This window comes from Nomascus leucogenys, chromosome 23 (genome assembly GCF_006542625.1).
Source record: "Nomascus leucogenys isolate Asia chromosome 23, Asia_NLE_v1, whole genome shotgun sequence".
NCBI classification, from domain to species: domain Eukaryota; kingdom Metazoa; phylum Chordata; class Mammalia; order Primates; family Hylobatidae; genus Nomascus; species Nomascus leucogenys.
In genome coordinates, this window is record NC_044403.1 from 30,255,213 (window position 1) to 30,279,374 (window position 24,162).

The following is a 24,162-nucleotide window of genomic DNA, read 5'->3' on the forward strand; positions in this document are numbered from 1 at the left end:
GGACATGAACAGACACTTCTCAAAAGAAGACATTTATGCAGCCAAAAAACACATGAAGAAATGCTCATCATCACTGGCCATCAGAGAAATGCAAATCAAAACCACAGTGAGATACCATCTCACACCAGTTAGAATGGCCATCATTAAAAAAGCAGGAAACAACAGGTGCTGGAGAGGATGTGGAGAAATAGGAACACTTTTACACTGTTGGTGGGACTGTAAACTAGTTCAACCATTGTGGAAGTCAGTGTGGCGATTCTTCAGGGATCTCGAACTAGAAATACCATTTGACCCAGCCATCCCATTACTGGGTATATACCCAAAGGACTATAAATCATGCTGCTATAAAGACACATGCACACGTATGTTTATTGCGGCACTATTCACAATAGCAAAGACTTGGAACCAACCCAAATGTCCAACAACGATAGACTGGATTAAGAAAATGTGGCACATATACACCATGGAATACTATGGAGCCATAAAAAATGATGAGTTCGTGTCCTTTGTAGGGACATGGATGAAACTGGAAAACATCATTCTCAGTAAACTATCGCAAGGACAAAAAACCAAACACCGCATGTTCTCACTCATAGGTGGGAATTGAACAATGAGAACTCATGGACACAGGAAGGGGAACATCACACTCCGGGGACTGTTGTGGGGTGGGGGGAGGGGGGAGGGACAGCATTAGGAGATATACCTAATGCTAAATGACGAGTTAATGGGTGCAGGAAATCAACATGGCACATGGATATACATGTAACAAACCTGCACATTGTGCACATGTACCCTAAAACCTAAAGTATAATAAAAAACAAACAAACAAAAAATTAAAAAATGCAACTTTTAGGCCGGGCGTGGTGGCTCATGCCTGTAATCCCAGCACTTTGGTAGGCCGAGGCTGGCGGATCACGAGATCAAGAGATCGAGACCATCCTGGCTAACGTGGTGAAACCCCATCTCTACTAAAAATACAAAAAATTAGCTGGGCATTGTGGCGGGCACCTGTAGTCCCAGCTACTCGGGAGGCTGAGGCAGGAGAATGGCGTGAACCCAGGAGGTGGAGCTTACAGTGAGCCGAGATCATGCCACTGCACTCCAGCCTGGGTGACAGAGCAAGACTCCGTCTCAAAAAAAAAAAAAAAAAAAATGCAACTTTTGGGGCGTCTAACACTATTGGTTTAGAATTGCAGATGTCAAAAATGGCCCAATGAACCTATTTGTTATAAGAAAAACCCTACATATCTATATATCACCTATGTACATTTCTTCATATCACCCAATTGTCATGAAGATCAAATGAGACAGAAGAAGTAAAGACCCTTCGGAAAGGCCAGCAAAGGCACATGTCCAGGAAGCTGGCAGCACTCACACCAGTTTAGTGGGTGGGGTGGCTCTTAGGGCCTGCAATGTGAAGCCATGCCAGCCGCCATGGGCGTCCGTGTCACCATGTTTGTTCATTCTACAGATATTTATCACCCACTGAGGACAGAGCTGTGAACACAACTAACCAAAAATTGCTGGCCTCACATAGGTTACATTCTCATGAGGTAAGGGGTAATAAGCAAATGAACACATACACTTATAGAATGGCAGATGGTGAGAGGTGATGTGGGGAAATGGAGCAGGAAAGGGTGGATGAACGGTGAGTGAGGGGATGGCATCAGCGGGGGCCAAGGAGGTGTGCAGGCCCGTATGGAGAGCTGAGCCGAGGGGGGTGCCGAGGAGGTGCGCAGGCCTGTGCAGAGAGCTGAGCCGACGGGGTAGCCGAGGAGGTGCGCAGGCCTGTATGGAGAGATGAGCCGAGGGCGTTCAGACAGAAGGAGCAAGTGCCAGCCACCACCCCACAGTGGGGTGAGCTTGGAATGTTGGAGGAATAGCAAGGGGGTCACTGTGGAGGGCTGGTGAGGAGGGAGAGGAGGGGAGGGTGAAGGAGGCGAGCTCAGGGAGGAAGGCGGCGTGAGATCGCAGGGCCTATGGGACTTTGGCACTCACTCTGGGCAAGTCAAGGAAGCCTTGGAGGGTCCTGAGCAGGGCAGGAGCATGATCCGACTTGGCTGTTCTGAGGGCCGTTTGAATCCTGTGTTAGGTCCGGGCCATGGTAGGGATTGAGGCAGAGACTCCTGGGGGAGGCTGTTGCCATCATCCAGGCCAGAGGCAACGGCGGCCAGCGCTGAGCTGAGTGTGCAGGTGGTAAGAGACAAATTCTTGATATGTTTGGAGGGTAAAGCTCATAGGATTTTCTGATGGATTGTAATCAAAGAGTGAGAAAAAGAAGTAAGTCCAATAAGGCCTGAGAAGCTAGAAGGATGAGGCTAGCATTTATCGAGCTGAGAAAGACTTTGGGAAGACTGAGAGTTCTGCCATGGGTCTTGCTAAGTGCAAGATACTTATTAGCTATTCAGACAGGAGAGGAACGGAGTTGGCAGGGAGGGATACAAGTCTAGGTTTGGAAAAATGGTCTGGGCTGGTGACACACAGCTGGTGGTTACTGGAAGATACATAGATAATATTTAACACGAAGAGGCTGGACGTGACAACTAGGGAGTGAGTGCAGACAGAGGAGAGGTCTCAGGATCTACCCCTGGAGCTTCGCAATGTTAAGAGAGTGAGAAGATGAGACAGAAGTCAGCAAAGGATTCCAAGAAGAAGAAACAAGTGAATAAAGGGCAGAGCTAAGAAAGAGCAGTGTTCCAAGGGCCAAGGGCAACGGTGGCTCAAAGACAAGGAGCGATCAGCTGTCTCCAAAGCTGCCAACAGATCATGTAACATGGCCCTGGAGGACAGAGCACTGGGTGCGGTAACGGTGATCACTGATGGTCTGGACAGATGTTTTGGTGCAGCAGTGGGGAAGAAAGCCCCATCAGAGTGGATTCAAGAGAGAATGGGAGGACAAGAATCACAGACAACAGGTGGAGGCAACTCCTGAGGAGTTTTGCTGAAATACAGAAAGAGATAACCTACGGCTATGAGAAGCAGAAGGTGGAGGCATTTGTCTAGGTTTGTAGTCGGGGAGATATTGTTAACATCTTTGTAGATGACACCAACCACACTGGTACAGTGCACTCGTCCACCATGGTCTGCATGGTTCCCTGTTTCAAAAGCTGCACAGACACTATTCCAGCAAGCAAGGGCAGAAGGCTGGATGAGCTGAGGAAGAGTCACCATTTTACTGGTGACCCAAAGGAAACCAGACACAGTTGTTGCTCCTATGCATAAGCATGGAGCTACCTACAAGGCACCCACAACAGCAAAACCATCTCAGCGTCATCATCTCTAATGGTGAAAATATTTTCCTGGACTGCACAGCAGGTAACAGGAGGGCCTTGCATTTGAGGCCTTCATCCTCTTGAGAGAATTCCTAGGAGTGTTACTGCTTCCTGACCACTACAAGACACGTCTACCTTACTTAAGTGCAGATGGAGACAGGGCTCCGTCCTCGGGAAGTTTCCTCTGTAGCGGAAACCAAGTGACCTGATCTAATCTAATTCTTCCTTTTAATGCACTGTAGCATGAGTGGCTCTCAACCACATTCATCTCTAATTAAGAATCTCTGTACTAGAGCAATTATTGTAGCTACAGCTGTTGATAACAATCATCTCCGCAGTCTCTTTGTGGTAGGCTCCTATGTGTTCTCAAGCGTTCACCCATGCTTCTCTGCAGGTACAGCACGCTTCTTGGCCCCATTATCTTTGAGGGTGGCCATGTGACTTGCTTTGGTGAGTGGAATGTGAACAGCTAAGACAGAAGCCACATTTAAGCATAAGCCTTAAGTTGCTGGTGCAGTTTGGCTCTAAGCCCCATTTTGTGAGCATCTGCCCTCAGCCATGACAACCACAAGGCCTACCACCGAAGGTGAGGGCTCCTTCGGCCTGGGCTCCAGAATTGGATGGCATGCAGAATGTGGTCAAGCCCAGGGTCCAGCTGAGTGCAGAAGAGCTGCAGCTGACCACCATCCTCAGGTGCTATGAGCCAGGTGTAAATGTTGCTGGTTGTAAGCCATGGAGAGTTTGGGATTGTTTATTTCCACAGCAAAAGCTGACTATTATACTCTTTCATTAGACTGTCAAATTTCTCTAGTGAAAGGACCATGAGTGTTCTTTATGATATGCCTTAATACCCCTAATAAAAATTGCAGGCCCCTAATAAGTACACAGATAACAGGTCAGGGGTCATTGTGTCCATTTTGCTTGGTTGGCTGGCATCTGGAATTAACACCTAGTTGCTATCACTGACACACTGGCAGTACCGTTACAAGCTCCTTAAAGTCATGTTCAAAGTCACTGTCATCCTCCCTTCCTACTTCCTGATTTTGGCTATTGAGTTATGGCTGATTGACAAGGAAAACCCAAATAATTTAGGCTTCAAAAAGAAGTGGGTCCTGGCCATGATATACGCAGTTTCTATTCCTAAGTACCCCCAGACAGTTAAGGTCGAGCAGAGAAAGTCTGCTTTAATTGTGCTTGTGTGCTCAGTTCTGTGTGCCTTTTGAGCCTAAGACAGGCCACAGACTTTGCCCAGGGAGTCCCACTGCAAAGAAAACAAACTCTTGCTTTTGGTTATTCAGTAAGTTCCCTTCTCTTATGTTGTGTGGGAATCAGAGGCAATAGAAGGCACAGTTATGGGTTTCAAAGGGCTTAGAGTGTAGTTTAAGAGACAGGATACATGTGTAAAAATCCAAGACAATCGGTCAGGCGCAGTGGCTCACGCCTGTAATCTCAGCACTTTGGGAGGCCAAGGCAGGCAGATCACGAAGTCAGGAGATCGAAACCATCCTAGCTAACATGGCGAAACACCATCTCTACTAAAAATACAAAAAAAAAAAAAAAAAAAAAAAACCCACAAAAAAACAAAAATTAGCCGGGCGTGGTGGCAAGCACCTGTAGTCCCAGGTAGTCGGGAGGCTGAGGCAGGAGAATCGCTTGAACCTGGGAGGCGGAGGTTGCAGTGAGCTGAGATTGTGCCACTGCACTCCAGCCTGGGGACGGAGTGTGACTCCGTCTCAAAAAAAAAGAAAAGAAAAGAAAAAAAATCCAAGACAATCGAGATATATACCACTTAATTCCTTAAAAGAGGCAGTGCTGTATGGCAGGGAAGAGAGCTGGTCTAGAAATCAGAAGACCCGATTCTAGTCTTGGCTCTATTGCTAGTTAATTAAAGTCACAGGAAGATCTTTTCACTGTTCCGTGCATGGACAAAAAGTAAACGGGTTCATATAAAGTCCCTCACATGTCCACGGTTTCATGACTCCAAACGATACCACTCAGCAGCACAGCGGTAACCAAGGGCTCCGTGCATGGCATGGGTAGGAGAGGCTGTGCATTCGGAGGTCCTCTGTCTTCCTGTCCCTCACCCTGTCTCCAAACTCATCTGATCCTAGCCTAGTCTGAGGGGTCTCCTACATCTTGAGTCATGGGCCAAATCTACTAGAGCTGAACTGAAAGCAAAATTTAAGCAAATGAGTCCAGAATTGTTCTCAGATACCACAAACTGAAGAGGGAAGAGCAGGAGGAGTTCTAAAGTGGACTGAGCTCCCAGGAGCACCTTGGGCTGGGGTTTGCTTGTGCCTTCCCAGGGGGCCTGAAGCCACCGTGTTCAGTACCTGGGGTGCATCCATAATGGGCCAGGCTTCTGGAGAAGAGGCAGAAGAGGCGTTGTCCATGTGACTGACATCCGGATAGGCAATACCTCTCCAAACTCTTCCCCTGATTCTGATGAGAGGGGAATACCCTCCTCTCTTTGGGAAAAATCAGTTCTCACAATGATAGGCGTGGTGTCCCCAGTAGGGCTCCTGAGGCCCGGGCTGCCCCATTTGACAGGAAGGGAGAAGAGGGCTGGGAGAAAGGTCAAAACGGAACTTTTGGAATATCCACTGATGCTTTCCTGATTGTTCTTTGGAAAAATACAGAAAGTAGAGAGAATCTCATTAGCTAAAGTGCTCTGGAGCCTCGGGGATTAGCCACTTGGCTCTTCTGCTGCAAAACGTATTTAAATCCCCATGCCAGGGCCTCCAGGGTGGCTCAGGTGGCCATGGGATTACTTCTTTTATGTAGTATTCATGTGGCAGAGTGACTGCTGTGAACTTTCTCCAGGAGTTTCCAGGAGCTGGGACCACAGTGCGTTTTAAGGTACTTACATCAGAGTTGGGTTCTTCAGATCAAAGGAACTCATTTTAAAACAAAAACAAAAACCCTTCCACTTACATGGAATCAGGTCCCTTTGCAGAGTGTTCTTGGCAATTCAACAAAGGACAGCAGAAAGTGGTGAGGAGATAACACTGTACACAAGAACAGGCTTCACTTACTTGGGACTCCGGACACCAGCCGCAGGGGGCGCAGCACGCGGAAGGCCCTCAGCGCCTTCACATCAAATCCGGCCCCTTTCCCTCCGAGAGCGTTTGCCCCGTCTGCTTTGGTTGCTTGTTCTAAAATTGCACTAAAAAGCCTAGAAGAGAGGAAAGAGAGAAGGACTGTCAGGACTGGGGTGTTTTTTGCCCAGCTGGGGCTCTGACCTCTGGATACAGCCCGGAAAGGCAGATTGCGCAGGCGTCTCCAGCCCAGGGGCGGGCATTGTGGGTGTGTATGGAGTCTGTGGGTGGTTGTAAGCTGACATCCCCTCAGTGTGGGTGGTGGCCATGCCCAGGGTGCCACCATGGCCCAGGGAGGCCTGAGCGAGCTGAGGGGCGGGCCCTCTGCCATCATAAAGGCAGGAGCTGGACAAGCACTGGACAAACGTGGGAAGCAGGTGAAGTCTGTCGTCAGTCCATATCTCCTTGAGGAGCCCTCCGGCTTCTCCACCGTATCCTAGCGCCCCTCCCAGGGGTGCCAGCAACCATGTGCTCTGTTTCCCCACCTCCTTCCTTCTAGAGACCTCCTCTCTTTGACTTGTTCCTGGCCCATGGAAATCTCCTTTGTGCTGGCCTTGGTGGCCGCTCAGGAGGTGCATGCTGCACAAATGAATGAATGGTTGAGTGGTTAAACAAGAAGGTCTCCAGTGGGGTAAAACTACACATGCATGTAACTGAGACGCAGGGCTTTCAGCCTTGCCACTTTAGGTCTGAGCTGGCATACTCACTCCTCCAACAAACAAGAACACCTGCGGTGTGCCGGGCACTGTTCTAGACACTGGGGCTATAGCAAAATGCACAAAGCCCTTCCCCTCATGGAACTTACATTCTAGCAGGGAGACAGACTGAGCAATCAGTAAACAGACACTGCAGCTTAGAGTGATGAGTGCTGAGGAGGAGGAGCCGGGAAGGGCTCTGCAGAGACAGGGTGAGGGCCGCCTTCCTTCCCACCTGAGAGGTCTGCACAAAGAACTCCCTGCAGGTGACACTTGAGCAGAGGCCTATGGGAAGTGAGGGCGGGACCCACTTCACTACCTGGAGACTGTTCCAGGCAGAGGAAGCAGGTGAGCCAGGGGCCCAAGGGAGGGGCAGGGTGTGCGTTAAAGGAACAACAGCGACCAGTGTGGCTGGAGCAGGCCAGGGAAAGGGAGAACTGTGGGAGAGGAAGTTGGAGAGGAAACAGGGAACCCCACCAGGTGCTGGTATCCTCTCTGAGACAGAAGCCATTGGGGGACTTTGAGCAGGAGAGTGACATGATCTAACTACAGGTCTAAAAGAATCATTCTGCTGTTGTGGGAGACTCCCCTGTCGGGGGCGAGGCCAGAGACCAGCTGCTGCAGTCACCCAGGCGCGAGACACTGGTAGCTCAGAACAAGTGGTGGTGTTGGAGGTAGTGAGAAGAAGTTAGATACCAGATTTACCTTAAGATAAAGCTGGTGGGACTGGCTGATGGACTAGATGTGAGGTGTGAGAAAGAGAGGGGGAATCAGAGGAGATTCCAACAGTTTGGGCGTGAGCAACAGGAATGATGAGATATGGTGGAATGGACATCAAGCGTTCTGCTGAGAACTTCTTGAAGTTTGAGTTGTTGCTTGGACATCGAATGCATGTCTTGAGTTGGTTCTACTGTGTCTGGAGGTCAGTGGGGAGATCCAAGCTACAGACAAAAGCGCAGCAGTTGTATAGTTCATATTTAAAGTCAAATCATATGTGACTACCTAGGAGGCCAATGCAGAAGGTGAGGATGTGAAAGGACCCAACGCTGCAGTGCTCCCACATTGAGGGGTCAAGAGAGGAGAAAGCAACAAGAGAGACTGATGAGGGATGGCTTGCAGAGCAGGGATATGGAGAGAACGGCACCCGACGAAGAGAGTGGTCAGTGAACAGGCGGTGGTGTCACATGCTGCAGAGACATGGCTGGACACCGACCATTGGGTTTAGCAACACCAAGACCATTCAGACCTTGAAGGCATCTGTGTTGGTGCAGCGATGTGGACAAATGCCTAGCAGACATAGGTTCAAGAGAGCATGGGAGGAGTGGGAGGCCGTGAGGATAGACAGCCCTAGCCAACAGAAATATGATGCAAGCCACAAGTGTGGGCTGCATGTATAATTTACCTTTGCTAGGAGCCACATTAAAAAGTAAAAACAGGTGAAATTAACAGTGGTCACAGATTTTATTTCACCCAACAGAGCCAAAATATTATCATCTCAACATGTAATAAATATAAAAAATCATTCATGAGACATTTGTCCTTCCTTGTTTTGTACTAAATCTTTGAAATATGCTGTATGTTTTATATTTATAATTATTATTATTGCAATTCAGATTAGCCACATTTCAAGTGCTGAATGGCCACATGTGGCTACTGTATAGACAAGTCTTTTGAGGAATTTTGCTCTAAATGAGCAGAGAATAAAAGGGGGTTACTAGAAGTAGGAGTGGAGTCAAGAGGGTTTTGTTTCTGAATGGGAGATACGACAGCAGTTTTCTATGTGATGGGAATCATCTAACAGAGGCAGAAAATGTGATGACATAGAAGCGAGAGGGAACCATTGCTGGAAGGACGGAGCTCCTTCACTGGCAAGAAGGGGATGGGTGCACACGAAGGGTGTCCACCTGCGCAGGGGCAGCGCCGTGTGTCGTGGTTCAGTGAGAAGGCGCACTGTCGGCATAGACACGTGGTTGTGGGAATATATGAAAGTTTCCTGCTGATTGCATCTTTCTCAGGGAACAGGGGAACGGGGCCATCAGCCAAAAATGTGAAAGGGGAAGGAGATGGGAAGTGTGAAGAGAGAGGCAAGGGTGCTGAAAGAATTATCTCAGAAAGCAGAAGGGCGAATGGAGTGCGGACAAAGCAGGAGGGCCCTCAGGTATCACCGAGGGCCTACCCGAGGTCAGAGGTCATGAGTGTAAAGTGAGACTCTGCTCAACTTTGCAGATTTCTTGACCCTTTCCAGGTACCAAGCAGATCTCTGGTTGGCCTTGATTAGGGTTGGTGTTTTTCCAGGTGTGCAAGATAAACAGACAGAAGACTAAGAATGCTGAGCATAAATGCAAGTGAGCGAGGGAAGCAGTGGCACATGGCATCTGAGCTGGCTGGAAGGAGGGTGGACGTGGTGGCAGGGACGAAGAGTGCAGTGGGACGAAGGGATCGTGGGAGTCAGCGTGAGAGAGGGAGCAGACCGGAAAGACGGTGGTGCTGGTTAGAGAGTAGGATGTTAGATTAGGGATTATGGGGGAGGTGTTATCAGTGGTGACAAGGATATTGGCTTATAACCATGGGAGTGAGCCTACTGAGATAGGCTCTCCAGAAGCCAGATATCCAGGAACCAAGAAGCTACTGCAGGAAGGTGGAGAAGTGAGTGTTGGAGTGAGGTAGAGTGAGCCAAGAGCTCGTGTCCTCAAGGCACAAGGAGGGGTGACTCAAAGGTCTGCAGAAGGCTGCAGTAAAGAGAAGGCATAGAGGATCTATGACACAAACGTCAAAACTGGAGGGCTCCAGGGAGGGGGGTGGGTGCAGTGGAGCAGAAATCAGGAGCTGGCAGGGCCCCCTTAGACCTGGCAACCTGGTGCAGTGGAAGGAGCCTTCTGGGAGAGGAAGTGGCCGCCTGCTGAGAGACAGCAGAGAAAGCTGTGCCCTCAGGGGAGAATCAGGAAGTCACCAGAAAGGAAGCTGAGAACTGGGCCACCTGTTTTGTAAAGTTTTGTTGGAATTCAGTTACACCCAGTCATGGAGATACCACTCTTGTCCTGCTGCTGGGCAGGGTGGAGTAGCTGGAACAGAGACTGCATGGCCCACAAAGATGAAAACCAGCATCTGGCCCTTACAGAAAAGCTGGCTGACCCTGAACAGGCGAGGGACTATGGGGATGGGAGGGCACAGTGGGAAGGTTTCCGCAGTGGGGTGGTGAGAAAGGAGGGATTAGATCAGAGGATGCACAGAGCCACATGGGAACAGGAGTCCGGGTGATGAGAGATGACTCAATAATTTTGGGCTTTTCGTGGCAACCGAGAAAAATAGGGGAAACGGCGTGCAGGGTGATTTCTGTCCTTTATACCCAGAGGATGCTACAGATTCATTGCCATAGAGTGCACTACACGCTGGGTCGTGTTTCTTCAACAGAGGGGTCTGGGATCAAGGAGGGAGCCCAGGTATTAGGAGTGGGTCTCCATATCAGATCTGAACTATGAACCAGGGCAGCTTTCATTCAGGAGCAATAGGCTTGAGCTCTTAAGTGACTTATGCCCCAGGTAACTGGATCTAGAAATGGGAAGCTGCAGCTGGGGGATTAGCCAGACGCATTAGCAGAAGTTCAGGGCCAGCCAGGGCTGAGCCATGAGGGGATTGGTCTAGAAACGCTCCATGGAGGCCCCCAGGCACTGACTGGCTGAGTGACTGGCGTTCTGGCTCCTCTAGTCCAGACGAGCTTCCCTTCTATCTGGTCTGTGTCTTGGACCTCTGAGCGAGACCCTCAACAGTGGGTTCTGCAGCCGAATGAAGTTTGAGAACCCTGTCCAGGCTGTATCTGCAGTGTCTCTCAGCCTGGCAACTTGATGGCTCCCTATGTGAGCTGGTGAGGCCTTGAATCCCAGGCAGAAGTGGCCAGGATGGGGGAGTGGGCTGCTTTCTCCGCAAAGGAAATGTTCTTTCCACTGAAGCCTAGACCACTGAAACCTGAGGAAGTGATGACCAGTTTGCAAATTTGTCAAACAACGTTCCAAATGCAAAGCAGATTTTGTTGCCAGTATTTCCTGCAAGAAAGCAATATGCTTATCGGAGTAAAAGCTGTTCACAAAGTACTATTCAGTGAAGGGAGTGGAGGTTAGACAACTTGCCTTTAACTCCCGCCTCAAGTTGGGACTCTTTATTAAGTATCTGCTTTTAATTCTGAAAGGGTAGAAAATTCAAACATAGGCGTAGGAATGGCTGGTGTATTTCTCCTCAATGAGATGTTCTAAAGGCAAAACCACTGCTTGGTGCCCACTGGTCCCTAAGGGTTGGGCTCTGACGTGGATGCCTGGCCGAAGGATTGCTCTGGGAGGTGTGTTTGGCAGATCTGTAGCCAGGCAGTGGACCTTTTGGAATAAAAGGACTATGAGGCTGTAGAATGATCGTGAGGCCCAGAGAATGGGAAAGGCAGGGCCTCCACCCTGCTAGGGAGGTAGGGATGCAACAAAGCCTCACTAGCTGGCATGGAACCTCCTGAGGATCCACTGAGGATTCCATGGTCCCTGGGTAGGGGCAGGTGGATCTGAGGTCACCACAGTCTCTCCGTGTTTATTCAGCAATCCCATCACCAAGAGGCCTCTGCTTTAGGAAGGAAAGAAATGCCATGTGTCATGTGCCATCAGAATAGCAATGCAGAGATGAGGCTCTCAGCCTGGCACTCAGGCAGTAGGCAAGCAGGTCCACCTTTCTCCAGGGCGAGTTAGGCTCCCCTAGCTTTGTAGGAGGCCAGAAGAAACCTCCCCCTACAGCTACAGAGGAGGGGCCAAGGATAGCAGATACTTTCCAAGAGACACAGGGAAGCAAAGGGTTACCCACTTAATATTGCAAAGGAAGCAGAAAAAGGAGGTGAGCTGAAGAGAGGTGGTAAGCTGCACCCTCCAGCGATGGGGGATTGTTACAAGGATGGGCTGATTTAGACAGGATGAAGAGCCCTTAGGAGAAGCGAGACTAGGTGCCAAATATGTCCCAGTGCAAGACCAGCCACGAGCTGGGCAACTGCTGGCATCATAACCTCTGTGGCTTAGAAACAGGAGCACACAACTGGATGCCTCCCTCTCTTCATCAGCCTAGGCCCTAGGGAGGTGTGACTGGAATCTGGGCTGACCCCACAAAAAAGCCTGGCCCCCTGTGGTTGTGGGGAGGAGTCTAAGGGATGAAGCCGGGTCCAGACAGGCTGCAGGTGAGGCACCAGGCGTGGGCCAGAGATGCACCACTGCACTGCCTCCCTGTCAACCCAGGCAGGGCCCCTCCCTCCCAGGGCTCCTGTTTGGTGCCTACTCACCCTGTATTTCTTGTCTCTGCTCCCCCGACTCATGATTTAATTAAGACCACATATGGGGCAAAGCACATATAATCAACTCCAACTCACTTCAAAATTCCAAAATTTTGCCTAAACAAAATTTGTCCCTGCAAGTCACCCTCATCCCTCCACTGGCCCCAGAAGCATCTGCTCTTATCATTCCCAAGGCTCTTTTCTATGCATGCGCAAAAGGCTCCCAGCAGACTGAGGCCTTGAGAAAGATGCCAAATTCTAAAAAGGATTCAGGGGCATTTGGAACAACCCACCTTAAGGACTAAGTCCACCTTAAGGACTTTTGCTATGGTTTACTGAGTTATTCAAGGCGTGCGTTTAGCCACTCTTTGTTTATTCTGGCATGAGCAGAAGCAGCAAAATCTCCCCTATAGCTGCATGCACACCCCGAGTGCTACGAGCCAGAGCTAGACCTGGCTAATGATGCTAATAACCTTAGTGCACCTCGTCTCACTCAAATATTCCTGAGGTTCATGTGGCCAAAGTGCGTCATTCATTGGCCAGGCAAAATAAGGCAACGACAACAACAACCCTAGCGTGGTTCCAAGCAACCTATGAGCCATCCAGATGGCCAGAGATGAGGAAATAACTTGCAAATGATCTCGATGTCCTCCTGCGTTATTTCCCGCAGTAAAGACCAGGCACTCTCACAAGATGGCGAACGGCGGGTGCTCTGGAGACGCCCACAATGGCTGTGTCTCCTCCTGGATGGTACAAAAGGATCCTCCAAAAATAGGCCTCTGGGATAAAGAGCTCCTAACATTCTGACCTTGACTCTGCAGACTGCCAGGACTTCAAGAGAGGGAGAGTCCAAGGCGGCGGCCACTTGAGCACTCACTGGGCTCAGAGTAACAAGGGATTAGCCCAAAGGAACCAGCTTCTTCTTGAGGTAAAATCTGCTGCAATGGGCTCCCTCCTATTATAAGACACATGTGTTGATGGAACTTCATCACCTGCTTTTTTTTTTTTTTTTTGAGATGGAGTCTCGCTCTGTCCCCCAGGCTGGAATGCAGTGGCATGATCTTGGCTCACTGCAAGCTCTGCCTCCTAGGTTCACACCACTCTCCTGCCTCAGCCTCCCGAGTAGCTGGGTCTACAGGTGCCCGCCACCTCGCCTGGCTAAGTTTTTGTATTTTTAGTAGAGATGGGGTTTCACCGTGTTAGCCAGGATGGCCTCGATCTCCTGACCTCGTGATCCACCCGCCTTGGCCTCCCAAAGTGCTGGGATTACAGGCATGAGCCACCACGCCCGACCTCACCTGCATTTTAATAACTTACACTTCACCAGTGTATGTAGGCCTATTAGGTACAAATAATTTATGGAGATTCTTTTCGTGAGGTTACTAACTTATTTATAAGGAGATCTCATCTACGTTTTATTTAAGATTCTTTGCATTGCTGTTTTGAAAGCCTAGACTGACTCTACCTTATCTTATGCTACAGTGGAGCAGAGTGTCTGGGGGAAGCTGCATTTGACTGGGGTTTGGTTACCTGTCATCTTTGCCTTTCATAGTTCCCTGTTTCCTTCTCACCCACCTGTCTTGAGCAGTCTGGTTTCCTGGGGCCACAGAACCAGGCCCCCTGTAGAGTGAGAATGGGGATGAGGCCTCTGTACCAGTCCAGAGCACAGGCACAGCCTGTGTGTGCCCCACCCTCACCCCACACCTGCAGACTGCATGCTCACGGATGAGCTGCCCCAAACGTGCTCAGTGATACAGCAGGGAAACTGTCAGAGGAACTGCGGGGCCAGATGTGGTCTGAGATGACACGGAAGTCCTCAAGCAGGGGGATATCCTATAGCAGCACAGAGCAGCCTGGGTTCCATCAGGAGCACTCAGGTCCAACCGCCTGTGTGGGAGTGGTGGAGAGGGGTGCTCTTGGGTCATAGCCCCTGTCCCTCTGGGGAAGTCTGAATTCAAAGTGATTTTCACGGATCCTTTCTTCTTGCCTGAAGCCCAGCAGTTAGGACCAAATTGAAAAGAGAGAATACAGAAGGAAGAAGAGGGATGTACTGGTGAGACAGCGAGGTGGGGAGGGGTCCCCAGAGAAACTCCAGCCAGCCTGCACGCTGGGAGGAGTGCACACTGGGGTGGAACCACAGAAGTTCACGCCACCGACTGCAGCAGGGAGAAGCCTGACCCCTCCTTTTCCTGGGTAGAACCTTGGATTCAACCTGCGAGGTGGGAAGCCCATGGGCAGGAAGCACATTCTCTCACTTGCTGAGTCTCTCTTTCCCTTTCTGTTCCTTTTAGCAAACTAAATCTCATTTTTCTCACTCTCTAGATCATCTGCGAGCCTAAATCTTTGTGGCCGTATGACAACGACCCTGTCTTCAGCTAACTTAAGGAAAAGTCCCGCAACACTGGTAAGATAAAGGGAAAGAGATAGGCAGTGATACTTACCCCACAACCACAATTATAAAATCTAGTAGGTTCCAGCCGTTGCGGAGGTAGGCATTGGGGTGAAAGAGGAGTCCATAGGCGATGACTTTTAAAAACGCTTCCACCGTAAAAATTATGAGAAAGAGATATTCCACTCGTTCCTAGGAAACAAAAATAGAAAACAGAGAAAAATAAGTCATTAGTTTGGGGATTTGGAAAGTTTGGAACCAGCAGATGTCACAAGTAGGTGGAAGACAATGCTGCCCCCTCTGTGGTGGAACCAAGCGGGGACACCCAGGCAACATTAGCAACTCCACAACCCGCTCTACCATAACAGCACCAAGCTACTGGGCATTACAGGATTTTTTTTTGGCGTCAAAGTTCCCCCATTAACATGTAAATATTAGACTAGTGGAAAAATTTCATATTTTTTGAAATATTTTATTTAGTTAATCAGTTGACATTTTATTGTGCCCTCCCAGAAGAGAATTCATAATGTCTCCATCTAAAGGGAAACAATGTCAGGGCCAAAAGAGAAGGGGATAAAGCACAGCTCCTGGAAAACCACGCTCTGATTCTGCAGGAACAAGCCCTGAAGACAGCAGACTTGGTCTTGGGAGGGTACTCGCTGAGTTTCTCCAAATGACAGAGCAAAAATGCAGCCACAAAGAAATGGAGACAGTGAAGATCCCTTAAGAGCAGCCCAGACAGAGGCAACCTGCTCACATACACCGATCCAGAAATGTGAAATCTCTTTCTTGAGAAAATAAAACCTTCTGTCCAAAGACATTGAACATTTCAGCAGAGAAAATCAGCATTTTGAGGATGGAGGCAGGCACTGGGTGGGGGTGGAGAATGGAAAGAGCCCCTCTCTTTCCTCGAGGGCAGAAGACAGTCTTCTTCCTCCCCTGCCACCTTGAAGAAGGGCTTTGCATTTAAGGATGCAGCTCCCATCCCTGGGAGCCCAGAGCAAACAGGACAAACTTGTTGGCTCAATTAGAGCGAGCCGACTCTGTGCTGATTCATGTACTTCCCTCGCCACTAATTGCTTTCTCCCATACCCCCATCCCAAGTGCAGAGCCTTAATGGCCCCCACCAGGCAAAGGCTGCCTGGATGCCTTCATGCTCCACTGCTCGCCTCTGCAGAAGCCTCAGCCATCCCTCACTGGAACCACGAAACACTTGTCCACATTGCATTCGGGCACAGGCCCTCCAGAGTGGGGCGGGCCTGTCCACAGCCCCAAGTGGGCACTTGGCTCAGAACCCCTAGACCCATTTTCCCCTCCTCTGCGAGTCAGAGGGAGCTCTGGTTTGTGCATGTGGGAGCAGTGGTGAGGGGGTGCTCCAGGCTCACCCACATTCTGGAGGAGGGGTGTTGCCCACAAAGGCCCACCTCCTCCTGCCTGGCCAGCTGGGAGGGTCCTCCAAGGCAGGGCCATCGGGAGTGGGGCCAGATGGAAAGCTCTGCAGGGAGCCATCAGGCCGTATCAGTACCCTGGGCTCCCATTCACTCCATCACAATCCCCTGCACATGTAGGGAGTGCTAGCCTCACTGTGAAGCAGTTTGAGGATGCAAAATTAAAAATTGTAGAATGCTGGGCCCTACCCAGACCTACTGAAACAGATCTTCTGGCTATGAAGCTTGGAAATGCGCATTGTAGACAATTTCTAGGTGTTTCTGAGGTACCCGGAAGAACCACCAGCTCATATGCTGATGAAGGCCCAGATCACGCAGCAGCAGTGGGAAAGGAGTGCAGGGGTCAGACTTAATCAGCATCTCAGAGGCAGATTCGTCCTTCTCTTCCTGCCCATTTTTGTGCCATAAAATTGGTTTAGGGAGGCAGCTGCCTTGGGGTTGTGAACCAGGAACAAATCACAGTACGTGGGAAGCTCCAATCTTCTAAAGTCAGGTGATGTTGGGTTAAAATGTACATGAGGGCAATGTTGAAGGAGAAAACATGAGACAACACAGCACAGGGGAACCTGAGGATGTTTGTGGGAATGGGAATAGTGGAGCTGTCACACAGCCACTCAGCCCGTCTCCTCAACCCCAACCCATGATGGTTCAGAGCTTTCATGTCTGCCACTAGATGACAGGGTCATCTCTTTCTATATTCCCAGAAAGTTGAAGCTGAGATGGGAAAGCAAGAAAACGAAAGGGAAACACACAAGTTGGGTATCCATTAGGTGTCAGGTGCTTTCATATGTGCTAGTTGCTTTCACACTTTCATTCACCTGCCCACCCATCCATCCACCCACCCACCCACCAATTCATCCATCCATCCATCCATGTGCCCATTCACCCCTCTATTCATCCATCTTTCCATGCACTCACCCATCCATTCATCAATTCACCCACCCACCCACCCACTCACTACTCATCCATTCATCCGTCCATTCACTCACCTGTCCATCCACCCATCAATCCACCTATTCACCCATTCACCCATCCATTCATCTATCTTTCCACCCATCACCCATCCATTCATCTATCCACCTACCCACCCACTCACCACCTATCCAGCCAGCCACCCACCCGTTCATCCATCCATCCATTCACCCACCTATGCACTATCCACTCATCCATTCATCCACCCATTCACCTACCTGCCCATCCATCCATCCGTCCATCCATTCACCCACTGATGCGCCCATCCGTCAGTCTGCGCACCCACCCATCCATTCACCCATTCTTCTATCCATCCAACCACCCACTCATCCATCCACCCACCCACCTATCCATCCACCCATCCATCCATCCATCCATCCACCCACCCACCCACACACATACATACATATATACACCCACCCACCATCCAACCACCCATCTATACATCCACCCACTCACCCATCCATCCATCCACCCACCTATCCATTTATTCAACTATCCATCTATCCACCCACCTACCCATCCATCCATCCATCCACCCACCTACATATATCCATCCATCCATCCATGCATCCACCTACCTATACATTTATCTATCCATCTATCCATCTACCCATTCATCCATTCAGCCACTCACTCATTCATCTATCTGATCATCCATCTACTCATCCACTCACCCACCATCCACCCACTTACCCACCCATCCATCCACCCATCTGTCCCCTTAGTCATTCATGATCAGTGTGGCACAACGAGTTGCATTGTCAAAAAGTGACCCTGTATCTCCCTCTGTGTTGTCTAGATAATGAGCCCTCCAGAAGAGGTAGCACTCAAGCACAGAGCCCCTCTTCCCCCTGGCAGAGAGAGCAGCAATATCCTGAAGGCTCTGAGGGCCCTATATGCTGGGAAACTGGCATTCCCAGACAACTCCTATAAACAACTGGCACCCCTAGTCCAGACCGCCTGGTACCAAGCAGTCTGCTTATTCCCTCATTGACAGGCTTTTTCTTGCTTAATTGCCCTATAAAAAGAGAGAGCCATGGGTTGTGGGGTGTGGTGAGGGCCCTCCACTTGGGTACAGGCTTACTGCAGGGCCAGCAGCATCCTGGACCTGGCATATCGCTTTTTGAGATGGAAGGGTTGGGGGATGTGACTTCTCTTGTTGACCTTTGGCCTTTGCAAATTTTCCCAAAAAAGCCTATTCTTTGATCCATGCCATGTAACATTTGTCCTGCATCCTGGCATAGAACATGTGGAGACCCAGAGGGACCTGTCCCACTTGACAGTGATCATTCAATCCAACTTTAACTTGAGCATTCATAAACATGTTTACGTAAGTGTTGGGTGCTTGGAGACTTGAGAAAAAAAGTCTCAGAAACAGACCTCAAGGATGTACTGGTACAAGGCAGGGCAAATGGACAGATGATTGCAATACAATTAGGACATGGCATTCTGCAGGCAAGCACAGCTGGCTATGGATGGACTTCCCAAAGTAAGAATCTTCAAGCTGAATCTCGAAGGATGAAAAGTTGTCCAGGTGAAGAAGGTTAGGGGCTGGGGGTAGGGAGTAGGGAATGTGGAGAGGGTCAGGCATTGCAGGTGGAGAGTGAACTAAGAAGATGGGACGTATGGACAGCTCTGCTATGCAAATATTTGACTTGGCTGGAGTGAGGGTGATGAAGTAGCAGGGCTGGAGGGCCGGCAGGAGCGTGATGACCAGGAAATTTGTGGCTATGCCTGGATGCTTGGATTCCATTCTGAGGAGAATGGGAATGGCCTGGTGAGATATGCCCTGCAATCTGGCACTGGCTGGAGAATGAGTGATGGGGTTAAGGGTAGGGGAGTGACCCATGCAGAGATCATGGAGGCTGGAGCCAAGGTACAGACAGTGGGATTGGTGAGACGTAGGTGGATCTGAGAGGAGAAAGCATGTGCTTTGTTTTCTGGTTGTACGTAGGGGTTGAGGGAAGAGGCAGTGCAGAGATGTGCAATGCCCCCTCCCTGAGGTTTCTAATTTGGGTGACTGTGTGGATGGTGATGCCTCTCACTGCAGCAGGGGACTTCAAGAAGAGGAAGAGGGGTTTTGGAGGAAGGTAGAGACATGAGTTATGAACTTGCTGAATTGGAGATACTGGGGATCAGACCTACAGAGGTGGGGCCCAGAGCAGAGTTCATCTTGCAGGGGTTTGGCTGAAAGAGGAGAGTGTGCAGATTAAAGAGAAAAGGGCAGAGGCTGGGCTCCAAATCAGTACGGAACAGCCACTACAAACCCCCATCAGGATGTGCATCCCATCAGAAACCTCATCCCCAAGAAAGCCCCTTCACATTATGCGAATTTATCTCAAGTAGAAGTTACAGGACCAGTCTGGGAGAGAAAGAAACTTAAAGGTTATCTAATTAACCTCCTCACCTGAAAAATTAGGATACTGACAAGATACTGAAGCCAGGGAGAAATGCATAGAGGACAGGAAACCAGACTTTCTGACCTTCAAGCCAAAGGTCCGTTCAACCCGTCTCGCCTGCCAGGGTACCGGAGAAACGCAGTTCACTGGTCCCGCTTATCCCCAGAGACATGGCCGGTTTCACAATCCTCATGCCTGATTGTTTAAGGGTCTGAGATAGAACTAGAAGGGCCCAGGAAGCCAGTAAGAAGGGGTCTGAACAGGAATCCAGAGAAGGACAGCTGCCTATTGTTGAAAAATCTGGGATACAGTCACTGTGTAGCATGTGTGTGCAGTGTGTGTGTGCGTGTGCTGACTAAATGTTGCAACAAGCAGCGTTATTCACTCTGACCTTAGAGGCATGACTGCCCTTCTAGAATTACTTTAAAAAAAAAAACAACAAAAAACATAAACAAGCAAAACAGCTTGGTTAATTCCTTCAAAACATATGTTGTGCTGTCAAAGAAACATCTAAGGGCGAGTACGAATGGAGTGAAGAAAAGAAAAAGTTGGTCAAAGACTGTTCTCGTGGATGCCCCAAGTGCCTCTGGTTCCATGAATATACAATTCTGTGGCCCTCCTCATGCCTGAATTCTGAAGCCAGAGGCCTGTGCGCCCTCCTGAGTCCTGGGTGGTCACAGAGCTCATTGAGAAAGCACCAAATTTTCAGCATGCAAACCGGCCCTTTTGTTGATCTTGGGAACTGGGAAACTTTGGAAGCCAAGTGGAACAGACAAAGACTCCCATTCCTACTGTTCAGTGTTAAGGTTGGATAGTGTAGAGGAGGTGTGAACAACTGCAGAAGAGAGAATGAACCCCAGACCAATAGCATGGAAGCACCCAGACTTTAAAAGCTGCAAATGGGCTGTACCCACCAAGGCCTTGGGAGCCCACCCCTCACACCAGTGTGCCCTGGATGTGGGACACAGAATCAAAGCAGATCATTCTGGCTCTTTAATGACTGCCCTACTGGGTTTTGAACTTGCCTGGGGACTGTGACCCCTTTCTTTTGACCAATTTCTCCCTTTTAGAACAGGAAAGTTTACCCAATGCCTATATTCCCATTGTATCTTGTAAGTAACTAACTTGCTTTTGATTTTACAAGCCCATACATAGGTGGAAGGGATTTGCCTTCCATCTTGCTCCTGCCAGGCCCTCCAGCCCTGCTACTTCAGATGAGCCTTTGGACTTTTGAGTTAATGCTGAATGACTTAAGACTTTGGGGGAACCATTGAGAAGGGATGATTGTATTTTGCAACATGAGGACATGAGATTTGGGAGAAGGAAAGAGCAGAATATCATTTGAACATAACCTCACCTAGATCTCATGTTCAATTGTAATCCTTAGGGTTGGAGGTGTTTGGGTGATGGGGATGGATCCCTTATGAATGGCTTAGCCCATTCCCTTGGTGATAAGTGAGCTCTCTGCATTCCTATCAGATCTGATCATTTAAAAATGTGTAGCACCTCCCTGCTCCATTCTCGCTCTTGCTCTGTTCTCACCATGTGATGTGCCTGCTCCCCCTGTGCCTTCTGACATGATTGGAAGCTTCCTGAGGCCTCCGCAGAAGCAGATGGCACTATGCTTCCTGTACAGCCCACAGAACCATGAGCCAATTAAACCTCTTTTCTTATACATTACCCAGTCTCAGGCAGTTCTTCATAGCAGTGCAACAATGGCCTAACACAGGCTGGAAGGGATTCCCCGGTGCTCCTGGAGGACCCTGCTCCTCCGACAGTGGGTGGATCCCTGCCAGCCTTGAGGCAGGCTGATGACTTTGCCCATAGATAGCTCCTGTCTTCTTCCTATCACTTTCTCTTCAATTCCACTTTTCCTTTGCTTCCTAGTTCCATCTTCTTCTCCCTTTCTTCCTTCTCTCCCTGTTCATTTCTTAGATCTCCTACTGGCAACTGGGGGTCCATGGCCACACTCATGTCTGAAATATTTAGAAGAGGTCAGTGGAGAGACAGCCCCAGTTCCAGGAATCATGATGGCTTCTAAACACTTGTGGAGCTAATTAGACACTGATGTATACAGGCTATCCTAGTTTTCCATTTATCTTCTCATGTATATATTACCACTCTTTTCAACTACATTATAAGCTTCTTGAGGACAAAGACTCAAGAATGAGAATAATAATGATGAGTCTTTACTGATGAGAAGTCTTTGAATGATGGTAATAATTTCGATTCTGGCATCAATTGGCTGCATGTCCTTGGACACGTCACTCTACTTCTCTGGGTCTATTTTCTCATGTGCAAAGGGACTTAAGAAAATTACAGTGCTGCAAAGAGCTCTAGGCCTCCACAGAGGGCTTCAGGACAGGTACAGGCAAGGGGAAGGCTAAGTAAGGAGGCTTCGACTCCCTATCCCCTCTTGAACCAGAGCAATGCCATAATCCCACATGCTGAGTGTCCAAGGGTCCTAACACAGTTGAACAGGGTCCAGGGAGCCAATATGACAGAGTGTGGACACACAAAAAGCAGCAGCAGCTACCTATTACTGACCAGTCCGGAAGACTTTTACTGCCTTTATGTGCTGCGTTCTGCATGAGATTTGAGAAGAGGGATCAGTGTTTTTTTCATTTTTCTTTGAACTTTGAATACCACTTCCAAAGCGGTAGCTAACTTCCAAAATCCCTCCAAGATGCTATGGCGAGGGAGACTGCCAGGCCCTGGTTTGTGTGCATTTCTGCTGAAGGCACAGCAAGATTTTAGGACATGGGACAGAATAAAGTGCTCCTCTTCTTTACTTCCTCTCCTCGTTGTTCTGAGGATCACCATGAATACAAACAGACTTTATAATAAAACACCCTCCATTAATGAGATTATTAATATTTGTGCTTTAGAGGAACACAGACTCCTTGTGAGCAGAAGCCATGCCAGGGTAGATCACTTGGGACCAGGACAGTCTGGAGAGACTGAAATGTCTATTCCCATGTGCACAGTAGATCTGGGGGATGCCCACCCACCTGTGCTGAACACTGTATGGCTACATCCACTAGGTGACAGACCCAGGGTGTGAGAACTCATACCAAGACAGCCTGTGTGTGCCCACCTAGATTTATGTAAATGTACTTATGGAAGCCAGCAAGAATTCTCCACCAAACAGAATTGATGAGAAGCCCAGTTATGCAATTCCATCTCAGTACAAGGTGCAAAAGACAACACAATAATAATACCTCAAGCAGCACGTTGTATCTCAGGTTGTTTCAGAACTTGAATACTAATCAGCCTGACTCTACATGCAGTTCCTGCCTATTCTCTGTCTGAGAGACGAAGGAAGCACAACCCCTTAGCTCTCACTACCTCATTCTTCTCCCACGTATTCATCCAGCACACCAGAAATACTTCCTGAGAGCTGCAGCACTTTGCACCACTTGCCGCATTGCCGTCTCAGGACATCAATGAGTTGGAGAATGTAATAGGCTGGGAGAAAAACCAGGACACCCATCCCAAACTCCTTGGGATACGGAGGTGAGGGAGTTGATTCAAGGACACACGTCTCGCCTGTGTGAGGGGCATGAGGGTTTCTCCATGGCTGGTCTGGCATTCCTTCTGCTGAAGCATGGCCGTCTCCATCCATGGACTGTCTGAAACCCCTGGGTTACTGTGCCCAACAGGAGCTGCTGGGCAGGTAAAAGCCTGCTTGCCAGGTATGGCTGGAGGGGTGGGCAGCAGGCCTCCCACACTGAAGGCCTCCTCCTCCTGGGATCTCCACCTATGCCTGAGATTCAGCCATGAAGAAGCCTTCCTTCCACTGACAGAAATGGATAAACAAAATGTGGTGCCTACACATTCCCACACATGCTACAGCATGGACGAGCTGTGAAAACACTGTGCTAAGCAAAAGAAGCCAGACACAATAGGACAAATACTGTATGATCCCACTTACATGAAAGATCTAGAGTAGGCAAATTCACAGAGACACACGGTAGGGTACGGGTTACGAGGGGCTGGGGGAGGGAGGAATGGGAATTACTGCTTAACAGGTACGGAGTTCCTGTTTGAGGAGATGAAAAACTTCGGAAATGGTGGTGATGGTTGCACAACATTGTGGGTGTGATTAATGCCACTGAATTTCACACTTAAAAATGGTTAGAATGGTAAATTGTGTTATATATATTTTACCACAACAAAAAAAGAAGCACTCTTCTGGATCTTAAATGTTTGACAGCACAGCCTTTTGTAGTGGGGCAGCGGACAGATGCACAGGGTGCGCCTAGATTGGGAAGAAGGGCTGGGCAGGGAGGTGGGGCAATGCTGTGATTTCACAGTCCTGCGGGCAGGTCCTGCTGAGGGCCTTCTAGAAGGCTAGAAGGTGCCTGCTGCTCCAAATGGTCTGGGCTTACACTTAGGACATTCTTGTAAAGCAGAAGGACAGGGAAAACCAGTAATAGCCTAACAGCAAAGCAGCCTTGAAGAGAATAATGCACCTATTTATTGAGGGCAAGCAGCAACTGAGGCTGGGTGAATTAAAAAGCATGCTAGTTTCATTGGTTTTACAGTAGCTCAGTTAAAAAACAAACAAACAAACAAACAAAAAAAACCCTTCTT

At 49.2% G+C, this 24,162-nt stretch overlaps 1 protein-coding gene across 3 annotated transcripts in view; it reads right to left on the reverse strand.

Moving 5' to 3' along the window:
• CACNA1C (calcium voltage-gated channel subunit alpha1 C) overlaps positions 1-24,162 on the reverse strand; it is a 636,647-nt gene that overhangs the window by 234,525 nt on the left and 377,960 nt on the right. For all 3 annotated transcript variants that reach the window (XM_030804511.1, XM_030804510.1, XM_030804512.1), the window contains exons 4-5: positions 14,797-14,936; positions 6,308-6,447 (exon numbers count right to left, since the gene is read on the reverse strand). In XM_030804511.1, the coding sequence (XP_030660371.1) occupies positions 6,308-6,447; positions 14,797-14,936 (280 nt within the window). The remainder of the gene's footprint in view (positions 1-6,307; positions 6,448-14,796; positions 14,937-24,162) is intronic.